Source organism: Brassica napus, chromosome A6, assembly GCF_020379485.1.
Source record: "Brassica napus cultivar Da-Ae chromosome A6, Da-Ae, whole genome shotgun sequence".
Taxonomy (NCBI): domain Eukaryota; kingdom Viridiplantae; phylum Streptophyta; class Magnoliopsida; order Brassicales; family Brassicaceae; genus Brassica; species Brassica napus.
The window spans coordinates 1,772,637-1,786,501 of record NC_063439.1 but is presented as its reverse complement, the minus strand read 5'-3'; the positions used below and the strand labels follow the sequence as shown (position 1 = coordinate 1,786,501).

The window sequence follows — 13,865 nt, the reverse complement described above, 5'->3', positions numbered from 1 at the left end:
GTACTTGGTTCTTACTTCTTGAAATAAATAAATATGGTCAATGACTAAGACATGTAATTCGTGGGGAAGTGTTAACAAAGATTCAACGAGAATGTGATTTTATAACGTGGTAAGCAGGCGAAAATAGTCTGGTCCATACTTAGGCATTGATTTTTAAAAACACAAAGATAATAGTGGGGTTAACGCCAAATTAACGAAAAGCGACATATGTACTTATAATCCATTGTTTAAAACTTTGAATACATAATTTGGTCCACACTACTTGAATCTTTTGAGTCCGGCAGAATATATTTTGATAATATTTAAAATATTTTTCGGGTTAAACAGCATAGTTTGATGTAAACACCCATTTGGATTGGGTTGTCAATATCACTTTCAAGAAATATCAAAATGAAATGTATAACTTTTGTTTTTCTGTAAACTTTTGTTTCTGACGCATAAAATGAATGACGCTAAGAGGATGCGTAATCAGTTTAAGGTGTCAAAAACCTGATCTACATTGGATTTCGTCATAGTGAAAAGGGTTGGTTAATATTGGTTGCCACTAGAGAATATTCGTAAGTACTTATTGTGTGGTAGTTATCATAGGAATATTCCTTTTTAATCAACTTATCATATACATGAAACAAGTTTTGATCAGTTAAAGATTATTCTGAAAATAACTTTACTCGACCATGTTTTATTTACATAGAAAATACTATACTTCTGGTTCTGACATCTTTTTCTAATGAATGTGCACGGTCATTCATTTCTAAACTTTTATAGATATGTATTAAACTCAAACTTTCAGAACTATTCTGCAAAAAAAAAAAAAAAAAAAATTCTGAGATAAAAACTGGCTAGTCGAACGGGTTAATAACTTTAGATATAATTTGATTTTTAATTAAAATTAAAAATTATTTATCTCACCTAAAATCATCTACAATTCAATTTAAACTCTCTCAAGTATTAGATTGAAATACATCTTCTATAAAATATGATATATGCGTAATGTATGGCTGACATATATATAGTATAAGATCACACCAATGAAATTAACAATAAGTTAATGATTTAATGATATAGTTATAATTACAATATTAGTGGATTTCAAATATAAAATGAATTCTACTTGTTATGATAATAAAACAAGTTCTAATGTTAAATTTTCAGAGTACATGAAAAAGTAGTATTATATATCGATGATTCTATATATAGAAATTCATTTAAGTAGGAAAGATGATATCTACTTTGAACATGATGTTTCAGGTGTTGTTAGTCATGGTTTTTTAGGGATTTTTACCATTGAGTAAATCTTATGGGTTATCTATTTTAAATTCCTCAGATAATCTCAATCTCAATGAGTGAATCTTATGGGTTAATTAATTATGACACGGCTTAGTATATACATTTATAATTGAAATTATTCATATTGTGTTTTTATTCTTAAAAAAAAAGAAGATATGTTATAATGATGCTAATATAATATAATCTGAGTGGCGTTTAGATTTAGCAAACTCATTTAGAGACCAACGAGAGTTGTCAAACGTGCACAATCACATTATCCACTAACCCACGAGAAGGTCCACCACTTTCCCTCCTTTTATTGTTCTTGCATATCAAGAAACCAAACTAGTCGACCTATATATATAATTTATAAATATTTAAGATATGTAATTTTTTCCTTTTTTTGCATTTAGATTTATATGCTAACATAGTATATCTATAACATTTACACTAAAAACATAGTATATCTATTTATTTATTCTTAAACATGGTATATCTATTTAAACAAAACTATACTGTATATCTTATCACTTTCCTTAGATTATTACAAAACGTAAATGTAAAGAAAAATATTAAAATTCTTTAAATTGTATTTGTTTTTCGTTTGTAGAAAATACTTGACAAAGGAATGCTCTTAAACTTTATCAACTGTGAAACATAATATTTCCCATTTAGCAACGTAAAGAAAAATATTTCACATATAAACGCAGGCACACATGTCTAAGATCCAACATCTCTTTACCTCAGGTAGATGGCGTTCTGAATCTTGCGATCCATTTCGTCTCCTAATTGAAAAAGGTACATATGTGATATGTCTAAGAACCGACACTAGTCAGTATAAAGACAATTAATATTACAATTAAAACTAAATATAAGAATTAAAATAAAAACAAAAAAGGAGATAGGGACTAAAATGAGCCACACCTACAACTTCCATGATCTTCTTCTCTCTATCTTTTACTATATAAACGAGAGCATATCTTATAACAAAATCATTTGCCAACAAACGTCTCAACTTACATACACATCTTCCTTTTGCATACCCCCAACACTTCAATGGAGAACTCCGTTAACAACATCGTGAAACGAGTCAGAATGATACACGAAGATCAAGATCAAAAAGAAGAGAGTAGTTGGATAATCTACTTTGAAGACATTGATCATGAAGAAGGCAGAGAAGAAACGATTCATTACTACGATAGTGATTCTTCCATGATCTCAGACGCTGCATCTCCTGTCCACACCACAAAGATAAATAATCTTGTTCGAAGAAAGGATAATAGCATTAACACTAATCCTAAAAAGAGACGAATCATTCATCAATACAAAGAAGAAGAAAAAGAAAAACGAGAGGAAGAAGAAGAAGACACAGCTTCTTCTCCTTCTAATAAAACCAAGGTTAGATACATATAAATGTATCTTAACTTGTGGAATTGTTTTTTTTTTCATTTTTCTTAAGTTAATTTTCTAACATTTTGTGTGGTTTATTCAGGGTTTTAGTGTGTTGGATGTTGCGGAGTATAATGCAAAACATGGAATATCCATGGACAATGTTACATCCGAGGTAATATTTCTATGAGAAAAAGTTTGTTGCATGCAAAAAGTAAATTGAGGTTAATATTTCCATTTTAACCTAAACTTGATTTTTGTCTAACAATAAATGTTTATCACTTGGGAACTATAGGAGAGAGGATGCTTAACAGACACAGTATCAAAGATAAATGAAGAATTCTTCTTAGCAGAATTGAAGAAGAGAGGACTTTGTGTAGTTCCTTTATCAATGTTATCCAACTTTATTGCTTGATGATTCTTTTCAAACACAAGTTTTTAACAGTGATTATTATTTTTTAATCTTCTGACGATTCTTTGATGTAAAATTTTTACTATTAATGTTGTAAATTAATGTACAGAAAATCCAAATCATATTGAAAGTTAAGCACTTTGCAAATATCAAAAGACTACTCAGTTTGTATATATAGACTGCACCTCAAAATACAAAAGGCTTAGGAGATGATAACATACCAGTTTTGGTTTCTCCGGTCTTATTTCGTTTAGCATATCACCTTATCAAAAAAGACCTCCAACATGTCCATAAATCTACAGTTTCATAGCCAATTGTTACTTAGCATGGTTTGTGACTAACTAAGTCGACAAGAAGGCTCCAGAACGTTCTTAGCTTGTTCATGTCTAACCATTTGATGTGAAACTTCTCCAACAAAATTTTAAGGAAACAAAACAACAATGTCTTTTTTTGCTAATATTTAGAACAAAACAAAACAACAATGTCACACATAATCAATCTTTTGGTGTGCTTTATTTTTGACTTTTGCATGCTAGACAGCTTATAACACACACAAAACTCTATGTAGAGTTCAATACCACAATTCAACAATCAGACTGAACAAAAAGAAGTACCACACTTCAAATGCGTGCCTATAAAGTAATTATCAGTTTATGTCTCTTTTCCAAATGCAAATTATTGTATCAAATCCTTTTTCAACATTATAACATTATTTTGTAAAATATAGCACCATCATCTATACATTTTTTGAAAACATAATGGTCACAAGAAGACAAACGAAACATTTATAAAAGAGAGTTCGAAATGATAAAGTAGTAATTCATTTGATGTTAACAGGCTTAGACCTTTTATTAATTAATGGGGTTTCTTTTCCAGCTTGCCTTAAAAAGAAACTGTTGCACTTCCAGTTCCAGCTTTAGTTCAATCACCTCTGCAAACATCATTGTTTCCGTCTCAACGTTCTTTCAAATTTCAAACGTACAGTCAAACCAAAAATTCCAAAAAAAAACAAAGCTTTCATCATCTTTCAAGACAGAGAAGAGCTTATGGTGTTTCTCCTCCCAACACTCAAACCTCAAACACTAAAGAGAGAAAAAGAGCCAAACTTTCTTCTCCAGCAATGGAAGATCTTGTTGAAGAGAGAGAAGACTTGATGGTGTCTCCCTCCACCCATCTTCTAAAACCCTGTTTCACCACCTCCACTGAAGGGTCTCCTCCTCTTGACTTAAAGGCTCTGTCTTTGAGTGTTTCCTTCAACGGGTGGAGGTTTCCCAACGCAAAGTTCAAGTCTTGGGCAACAAAGATGTCTGCTTTACACGAACCCACTTGGAAAAAAGCTGGAATCTTCGAAGCAGTTGTTGCGTCCACTCTAAAAATCACTAAAGACTCAGATCTAGTTCTTGAAATAGCTGAGAAATGGTGTCCTGACACCAACACCTTTGTGTTCCCTTGGGGTGAAGCAACCATAACACTTGAAGACGTCTTGTTGCTGTTAGGTTTCTCTGTTTTGGGCTCACCAGTTTTTGCTAGTTTAGATAGCTCAGGAGAGAAGACTAAGGAGAAGCTAGAGAAAGAACGGGTGGTGCTTAAGAGAGATCAAGTAAGTAATAGAGCAACTCAAACAGTTTGGATGAGTAGATTCATGGACAGTGGCGATGATGATGAGCTGGAACATGTGGCTTTTCTTGCCTTGTGGCTAAGCTACTTTGTGTTTCCCACACGGTACTATCAGATCAATGAAGCTGTTTTTCCAGTTGCTGTTCATCTCGCGAGTGGTGTTAGGATTGCTTTGGCTCCAGCTGTGCTTGCTCACTTGTATGCTGACTTAACTCTCTTGAAAGACCACACTAGAGACTTTTCTAACGACAAGATTGAGCTGAACGCTTTGTTTAAGTTGGTCCAAGTCTGGACATGGGAGAGATTCAAGGAGCTACGTCCCAAAGACACTAATCCGTTGCTAAAAGGTCAGATAAGGTTGGCTCGTTGGGATGATGTGAAAGAGGGAAACAACGATGTGAGACGGATTCTAGACAACTCAAGTTGAGTGGCGACCATTCACAAACACTGTGAAAAACTGGGAGGTTCCTAAGTTTTACCCGGAGAAAGCAATGTGGGTTCCTGTTGGGCCTGAGCTTGATGAGGCATTCATCTCCTTTGCTAGATGCATCAAGGTGTCTGAACTTGTGGGAATGGATAGTGTGGAACACTACTTTCCTAATAGAGTAGCTGCACAGTTTGGGCTGCTTCAGGATGTTCATTGTCCTGTTAACAGGAGCAACCTTTCAGAGGAAGAAGCTTGGGATGAGTACAACAAGCCTATTGAGGATTTGACATTATTCATCCCTTCCCGTTCTGCGGTACCTCGTGTTACGTCAATGTTCTGCGACTGGTGGAGGAAGTCGTATCCACAACTCCAGGGTTCTTTAAGGAAAAATGTGTTGTTGAATCATCAAGAAACATCATAGGTGATGATACATCTGCTTCAGGTTCTAGGAAACGGACTCGCAGGAAGAGAGTTTGTACTGTTGGTTGCTGTCAGACACATGACAGTGATGATGATGAAGATCTTAGCCTCACCATTGCTCAGATTAGGAGACTTAGTATTAAGAAGTGTAGTGGTGGAGAAGATGCTTCTGAGCCTCTAGGTAAAAAGAGTAGGTTTGAGGCGGATAACAATGACTCTGGCCCTCTTCAAGAGCTTGTTTCGGTAAGAGCTAATGGAAAGGAAACTGTACCACCACCAGAAATAGAGCAAAAGAATGAAGGTAATGATGATGAGCTTAATGTACATGGAAGCAATTTGGAGAAGATGGCTATGCCAAATGATGGCAACAAGGAGCCAGAGTGTCTGCTCCATGAAGATGGTGGCATGGCTGGAGAAAGGCGAGCTCAGAGAAGAAGGAAGATGACAGTATGATCCAGACAAAGATTGCATCAGAAGCAGACAACAATGAAACAACTCCTTGTCAAAATCTTGCTCCCGGAGGTTCTCAAGAAACTGGTGAATCAAACAAAGGCAAGGCTGTAGGTGATGGAACTCAGGGAGATGATTGCTTGTTTCATGACACTGTCCTCGGAAGTGAGGAACATATGAAGTCCACAAAGAGTCTACACAATGTGAAGAAGCTTGCATCGTCTATAGAGAAGCTGGCATTGTCAATAGACGAGCGTATAGCCAGGGCTGAAAGAAATGTGGCATGGTTAAAAGAAAGGAAAGCCACAAAACAGAAGAAAATTGCAGCAGCAGCAGCTCGTTTGCTCAAAGGAAAGTTCAATAATGTTTTTTTATGCTTTAGTATCTTTTGAAGACTGCTTTGGTTCAAGTGTTTCATTTTGTACGTTTTGAACTCAGTTATGAGCTACTTGCTTTGTGTAAGATCAGATATGGCTTTTTATGCTTTAGTATCTTTTGTGAAATCCAACATGTGAAATAAATCATCATAGATAATCCAAGTAATATGGATTTATGAAAAGGATCCATGGGGTTTCATTAGAAGCTATAGGACCAGAGGATGCATACAGACATGAATAGACGCAGAGAGGACTCTGCATAGTTCCTTTATCTGTGTTATGTCCTAACTGTGGTAACTACTATTTATCATTCTAATTCTTTGATGTATACAATTTACTATTGACAAGCAAGTTAATATCGAATTCATATTATTAGCAGAGAATCAGAAGTGAGAGAGAGCTTATGACAAATGATTCTTCAGACCACTTAAATTGAAGTTTTGCTATATACACTACTACTTTACTGTGGTCTGCAACTGAGAGCTTAAGAGTTTCTCATTTCTTTTCAGGAAGCTTAACTCGAGTATCACCTCAAAAAGATCTCCAACAAGTTCATACCCAATAGTTTGGTACTAACTTCGATAATAAGATTAACGATTAGAAGAAAAGGTTTTGTTGTTGTGTTAATTACCTGAAATAGGTGCATCTGCGTCTTTGTTATTATCCAAGTACTGAATGGCTTCGGAAACAACAAACGCCATGTATAGCTTTTGTCCCACCCAACACACACAAACTCTTCCTGGAGAGTAAAAGCCGTTACAGTGAAAGGAGTGTAATAAAGAGAAGATCAAAAAATATTACATGAAGGTCATTAGGAACCTATCTAGCATCAACAGCAGCACGAGTAGCACCAACTGTGCACATAATCATTTATGCATCTACACTTTTCAGGGCGTTCTGTATCCTGATTAGATTGTCCCATCTGCTAACAGAAATTGAGAATTTATGAGAGATTGACTTATATCAAGAGAGAATACAATCAACTTGTGACTGAATCTCCTTCACCCACAACATAGAACTCGTCCTCAACAAGAGTAGAAACAACCAATATATAATCTGTATGTGAAACCACACAAATAACCTACCATACAACCAAGAATACTACAGATCGAGTAAATCGGTTATACAAAGGAGATTAACACTCTAGTTTGAGACTAATTCTTAAGAAGCAACATAACACAAAGAGTTTGTGTACCAGAGATAAAAAATATTAAGAATCAGTAATCTAGAGTTAAGAATAAAATACAAAGAGTTAAGTGAGTATCTAGACAAGTATTAGGCTGCCACAAGGCAGCCTCTAAACCATGATCCTCAAGCACTATACATTGTGAACATTGATTAAACACAAGTAAAGAGAGAAGAGAGAGCACGAGTTTAGATAAGAGAACTTGTCTATTTTATGTATATTCAATGTATTTCAGGATATCTTACAAGAGAGAAACCACAACCTTTATATAGGCAATACAAGATTCGAAAAATAAATGCAACAACACTTGCATGCTCTTGCATGAATAATTTAAAAGCTGAACATGCAAAAGATCTTCATTTCCTAGGAGAATAGTTGTTGTGCATACAGAGATCTTCATTTCCTAGAACTTGCTTTGATTCCCGAGTATGCATAATTAATTCTTTTCCAACAGCTAGTGCTTATACTACTATACTATTCTAGTTATTATTTCTTCATATTTTGTTTTCGTTGGGTTTTCATTTCAATAAGAAATAGCATATTCAGTGTTTTGAAAAAGACAAGGCTTAGAACAGGGATGCACAAGAGAATACTCAACGAACCTTCTTTGAAACTGAGAGATAATAGCCTTCTTTGACTCGGAGTCTGCAGTTATTGGGGGTAACAGGAAAGGATGTAGTTCTAATAGTTAACACATAAGGATAAGGATGTATCCGAACAAATTGAACCAATTTAGCCCAAGGTTCAGCTAGAGAGTACTCAGATGTATCTGACTCAGCAACAAGTACCTACAAAATGTGTTGACTATTAGAACCGCTCTCGTCATTGATCCTCTGATTGGTTCTCTTCAGTCAGATTCCGATCACTTGGTCGAGTTTTCGAAACGGTAACGTTTTGAAAATGTGAGAGCAAACGACGACGTTTTTAATAGTCAAAGTTCTTTATTTAAAAAAGTTTATTATTTTATTTTAAAGAAGGGTCAAAGTTCAAGATCGAAGCAGAGTACTTCACGTGTGAGTGATACCCTAATTCTAGTTCTAAATATAGTATGAAATACTTTCCTATTTTATTTTCAGACGAGAGATAGAGATCATTCAAAAAAAAAAAAAAGAGATAGAGATCACTCTCGAGATCTGCTTTTGTTTAATTTTGTTTCTTCTTTGTCGCAGTCATGGTTTCCACTACCAAGATCAAGTCCGTTGATTTCTACAGGTAACCCTCTCTTGCATTTCCTCTCTTATGTCCCATTTTAGATGATACATATGCGTAAAGTCTATGAATATATATAAAAAAAAGTCTATGTATATATTTGGACACTATGTATGTTGCATTAATTATGCCTGTTTTCTAGATTATGGATAACATTTCACAGAAAATTGTGTATGAGTGTAATTTTGTGTTCTTATTTTAGGAAAATTCCAAGAGATTTGACAGAGGCATCTCTCTCTGGTGCTGGTTTATCCATTATAGCTGCCCTGGCTATGATGTTTTTGTTTGGAATGGTAAAGAACGTCCTCTCTTTCTTGCCTTGGCTTCGGATTTTTCGGATCTATTTGATTTTGTTTGTGTAAAGACTATCACATATGCTTCTGCATTGTCCAATGATTCTATCTAATGATTTGTACTTGTAGGAGCTGAGTACTTATTTGGCAGTTACCACTCAAACATCTGTAGTGGTTGACAATAGCTCTGACGATGACTTCTTACAAATTGATTTCAATGTCAGGTAGAATGAACAATACACCTGCATGCTATTTTGTTAGTATCATTCATTCTTCTTTGTATATGTTATATGTTTGGTTTCTTGATACATTGATATTTTGGTTTTGGTAGCTTTCCTGCTCTCTCATGTGAATTTGCAACTTTTGAAGTAAGCGACGTGTTGTCAACTGTAAGTTTCTGTTTCTACTTCTGCCAGAATACATTACTAGCGACTGTTCGTAGGCCTGGACAATTTATCAGAAATCTTAAGTATCTAATTGAACTGATATATAAAAATCAAAAACCGATCGAAATTCAGAAATATCTGAATGGTTTCTATATTTCTATATTCAAACTGAACCGAAACTAAATTGAGAACTTATTTTATACCTATAAAATAACCATAATTTTTTAAGATGATTTATAACCCTACTAAAAATATCTGAGAGTATCCGATTTTCTTTTATCCGAAATAATTTGAGTTATCTGATTTTTTTTTATCTGAACTCTCCAAATTATGCGATATTTTATCTGAATTACCCATATTGTACCCGAATTATCCAAAAAACTAAACCGAACCGGAACTAAAAAAAAAATTTCCTAGATATTAGCCCGTTCATGGTTTTATTATCAAACTCATACCAAATTTCCCAGGTTTTTAATGGATCCTAAACTCTCCTACACAAACCATAGTATATGATATCTAAAATAACCGACCCTAAAAATTTAATACATGAATGTCAAAGCCTAACTGTTTGGATAGTTAGTTGAGTTTATGCATGTTGAAGACAAAAAAAAAAACATGAAATGAGAGGAAAATAACAGCAAAAGTAGCACTCACGCTAGGTGTTGTGTCAAATAACCTATGTTTAAACTTTGTTGGTAATTCTTCAGAACAGGTTGAACCTAACGAAAACAATAAAGAAAGTTCCAATTGATCCGCACTTAAGAGACACTGGTGAGGAGTACCACCCCACCCCTGACTCAGATCTCATCAACCATGGAGACGAACACCATGACGACAATACTTATGCTGCTATACCTTTAAGTGGTGGTACTTTTGACAAGATTTCACATAAGTAAGTTGGCAACTTCTTTTACTTTGTATTTACTACTACTATAAGTACATGTCCAAGTGTTTGATGAACTACTGAAACCGAACTTTCTTTATGCAGATTCCCAATTTTGGTTGTTAACTTCTACGCGCCGTGGTGCTACTGGAGTAGTCGCTTGGTAATGTTTTTCTTAATTTTTTTCATTAAAATATCTTATAAAGACTAGGTAACAGTTTCTTATTGATAGATGAATCAAAAATGTTGTGAGTTTTTACTGGTCTGCTTACCGTATGTTCATGCTTAGTCTTTTACAGTGTTCATTTTCTTATATATGCTAAAACTTTTCAGAGACCATCTTGGGAGAAAGCAGCTGAAATTACAAGACAGAAGTGTGTATTGTGTTCTTTTCTATTTTGTTAGTAAACTTTGAAGAATCATCAAGTCGTATGTTTCTCTGATGACTCTTTGGCATTGCAGATATGGCCCTGAGAATGACGGACGTGTCCTTCTTGGAAGTGTTGATTGCACTGAAGAACCTACTCTATGCACAAAGTAAATCATTGTTATGTTTCACTCCCATATTCCTTTATCTTGTTTTCAAAATAGTTTTGTTTTAGTTTGACATATCGTAATCTATCAAATCAAGGTATCATATACAAGGCTATCCATCTATTCGTATTTTCCACAACGGTAGTGATCTTAGGTGAGCTTATTGTGGCCTTTAGCTGCTTAAATCTACCCGTAGCATGCTGATCAACTGTTTTGCTTACTATCTTGACTATCTAATCTTGCTCAGGGGGGATGATGGGCACCAAGAACATGATTCTTACCATGGAAATCGGGACACAGAGAGCCTAGTCAAGGTAGACTAAACTGAATTATATTATACCATTAGGAATATATAATTTTAATTGTTTCATCCTTATACCACTCTGTATACATGTAAAAAATTATAGAATAAGAATGTTAGACTGTGTTATTGTGTTGTGTCTGATACAAGGTTTATAAATATAGTGACTGGCATAAACATATTGCTAACACTAAATAATATAAACTTTGATTAATTCATATTTAACACAACTGAAAATATAGTTATAGTGTAGATATGCTATAACTATATTTCAGGATCATTATAGGCTTTATGGATTTTACAATCTTGACCTGTAAGATACACATTTTTCTATCTAATTTATCACTATATATACATAAGAAGATTTGTTTCTTGCAGATGGTGGAAGAACTGCTCAGACCTATCAAGAAGTTTGATGGTACAACTAATCATGCGGCTTCACGTATTAGAAAGGCACCAGTTAGTGGAGGTTGTAGAATCGAAGGCTATGTGCGTGCCAAGAAGGTAAGAGTTTACAATGTTCTTATCTCTTCTTCTAATGGTTTGTTATTGGTAATTATTTGTTTTTTTTTTGGTTTTTTTCAGGTTCCTGGTGAACTCGTTATCTCAGCTGTTTCAGGATCTCATTCATTCGATGCTTCTCGAATGAACATGACACATTTTGTAAATCATCTCTCATTTGGTAGACTGATTTCAGATAGGTTGTTGACTGATATGAAGCGGCTACTGCCTTATCTTGGTCTAAGCCATGACAGGCTTAATGGAAAATGGTTCGTTAATGAAGGAAAGTTTGCTGCCAATGTTACTGTAAGTTTTCACATAATTTTTACGTGAAGTTACTACTTGGTTTCTCTTTTAACATCGGGAAAAATACAGATCGAACATTATCTTCAAGTAGTCAAAACAGAAGTAGTTTCAAGAAGGTTCGGTCAAGAACACTCAGTGATTGAGGAATATGAATATACAGCTCATAGCAGTGTGGCTCATGGTTACTATTACCCTGTTGCAAAGTTTCACTTCGACCTCTCTCCCATGCAGGTTTCTTTCTTCATTGTATCTCTCTCTTACCATAAACATTTTTATGTTAATTTTAAAATTAAAAAAAATCGACAATGGGTTCACACAACATATGAATAATGGCTCTAAAAATTTGGGAGCCAAGACGAATGTTTCATCCGGCTGTGCTTAGAAGATGCCCTCCCTGCTTACTGTTGTGCTCATTTTCTTTTCTAGGTATTGATAAGCGAGAACCCAAAGTCATTCTCACACTTCATTACAAATGTTTGCGCCATAATAGGTGGTGTTTTCACGGTATAGTATTCTTTTTTTCTTCCTCTAAATTTCCATCATTCTCTTATGTATTCCATGGTGAAACTATAATTCTGCTTGTTGGATTTCAGGTTGCCGGGATACTAGATTCGATATTTCAAAGCACTTACGGAATAATGAAAAAGGTCGAGCTAGGGAAGAACTTTTGAAAGAGACGAGCGAGTGATTACATGTTGAATTTTTCAGTTTTATTTCTTATGATCTACAAAACCATAGAAGAAGAACTCGGTTCTTAAATAATTTGTAGACTCTATTTGTTTTGCAATAACAGTATCAAAGAGAAGATAAAGAATAGCATCTTGATGATTCTTGATCTATAGTTTCTTTATCCTTCATATATATTGGTCTAATGGTTATATAAGTTTTTGCATATCATTTACATTATCTGAAAAGAGAAAAGAACAGCACCACACATATACACACTAATTTACCAACTTAGCTGAAAAGAGAAAGAAACATTGTAACAATGAAAGCAGAAGGCAGAACAGAGGAGGCAAAAGGCGAAGCTGAGTTTCCAGGAGTATCTTGTGAAGGCGCCGGGGTTATTTCAAAGGTTCCTGTGTAAGTAGGAGAGGGTGAGGATTCTACTGAAGGTGAAGGAGGTGGTGAAGATGTGGTTGTTGTCTTTGTATTGCTTCTATCAGCCATGACAATGATTATAAGCTTCTGGTTCTTGTGACAATTGTCTTTGTTTCCACTGATGAAGTAGTATGGTCCAGACCGGTCAAGATTGAAGGAAGTGTGTCCATCTGTGAATTTAGCAGTGGGTTCCTCGGTGTTGCAGCTATCGTAAGAATCTCTTGTCACTTGAAGCACTGAGTCTTGGTTTGGTTGGTAGATAAACACTGCATTACTTTTGACCATGAGTATGATGCCATCATAAAGATCTATGTATCAAATAGAGCAGAGTAGGTTTACTAGGAACTTACGCAAAGAGTCACTGATTTGGAATCTGCTTTTCTCTGCCCATTGATTGTATAGTTGATCATCTGAGGGAACAGTCCAACCTTTTGATCCTCCTACAACAAACTCTCTGGCGCAGACCGTGTTAATAATCAGAAGAAGACACACAAGAAAGCTGAACCTGTGAAGCATCTTTGTTATGTTTAGGTCTCTTAAACTTTTTGAGAGTTTATATGAATGTATGTTTAGGAGTATATGGTGAAAGGACAGAGAGTTTTTATACAAAAGGTAAGGCTTTTAGGCAAACTTTCTTCAGATTGTCTCAACTCCTTTTGGTTTCCTGAGGACAAAAGCAAAGGAAAGCATAAAATGTTTAGAATCTTTGGGTGACTTCATAAATGTTTGGAATCTTTGGTGACTTTGTTAACAAGTAACGAGTTTGAATCAATTTGATAGAATTTGTGATAAGATTTAAGAAAGCTG

At 34.8% G+C, this 13,865-nt stretch overlaps 2 protein-coding genes and 2 pseudogenes across 2 annotated transcripts; 3 read left to right on the top strand and 1 right to left on the bottom strand.

Moving 5' to 3' along the window:
* The first annotated feature begins 2,017 nt into the window (after positions 1–2,017).
* On the top strand, positions 2,018–2,761 carry LOC125575816 (annotated as a pseudogene).
* A 1,246-nt stretch (positions 2,762–4,007) lies between these two features.
* Positions 4,008–6,977, top strand: LOC125610088 (annotated as a pseudogene).
* A 1,631-nt stretch (positions 6,978–8,608) lies between these two features.
* On the top strand, positions 8,609–12,803 carry LOC125610085 (protein disulfide-isomerase 5-3-like). The gene is made up of 15 exons (XM_048781817.1): positions 8,609–8,756; positions 8,956–9,046; positions 9,176–9,270; positions 9,378–9,435; positions 10,140–10,324; positions 10,421–10,478; positions 10,649–10,689; positions 10,778–10,852; positions 10,947–11,003; positions 11,097–11,163; positions 11,529–11,654; positions 11,736–11,957; positions 12,027–12,188; positions 12,384–12,461; positions 12,551–12,803. Exons 1-15 carry the CDS (start codon positions 8,716–8,718, stop codon positions 12,626–12,628), a joined length of 1,434 nt encoding a protein of 477 aa, XP_048637774.1. The 5' UTR covers positions 8,609–8,715; the 3' UTR covers positions 12,629–12,803.
* Positions 12,789–13,737, bottom strand: LOC106404823 (early nodulin-like protein 3). Its single transcript, XM_013845488.3, has 2 exons — positions 13,409–13,737; positions 12,789–13,324 (listed from the first exon to the last, which is right to left on the bottom strand). Exons 1-2 carry the CDS (start codon positions 13,572–13,574, stop codon positions 12,915–12,917), a joined length of 576 nt encoding a protein of 191 aa, XP_013700942.2. The 5' UTR covers positions 13,575–13,737; the 3' UTR covers positions 12,789–12,914.
* Between the last annotated feature and the right edge of the window lie 128 nt (positions 13,738–13,865).

Bases quoted from the DNA above. Each gene is read 5' to 3' on its own strand.
- LOC125610085 (XM_048781817.1), top strand. From the start codon at position 8,716: ATGGTTTCCACTACCAAGATCAAGTCCGTTGATTTCTACAG. The intron at 8,757-8,955 runs GTAACCCTCTCT...TTCTTATTTTAG, and splicing joins AAGTCCGTTGATTTCTACAG to GAAAATTCCAAGAGATTTGA. The intron at 9,436-10,139 runs GTAAGTTTCTGT...GTAATTCTTCAG, and splicing joins TAAGCGACGTGTTGTCAACT to AACAGGTTGAACCTAACGAA.
- LOC106404823 (XM_013845488.3), bottom strand. From the start codon at position 13,574: ATGCTTCACAGGTTCAGCTTTCTTGTGTGTCTTCTTCTGATTATTAAC. The intron at 13,325-13,408 runs GTAAGTTCCTAG...AAAGTAATGCAG, and splicing joins CCAAATCAGTGACTCTTTGC to TGTTTATCTACCAACCAAAC.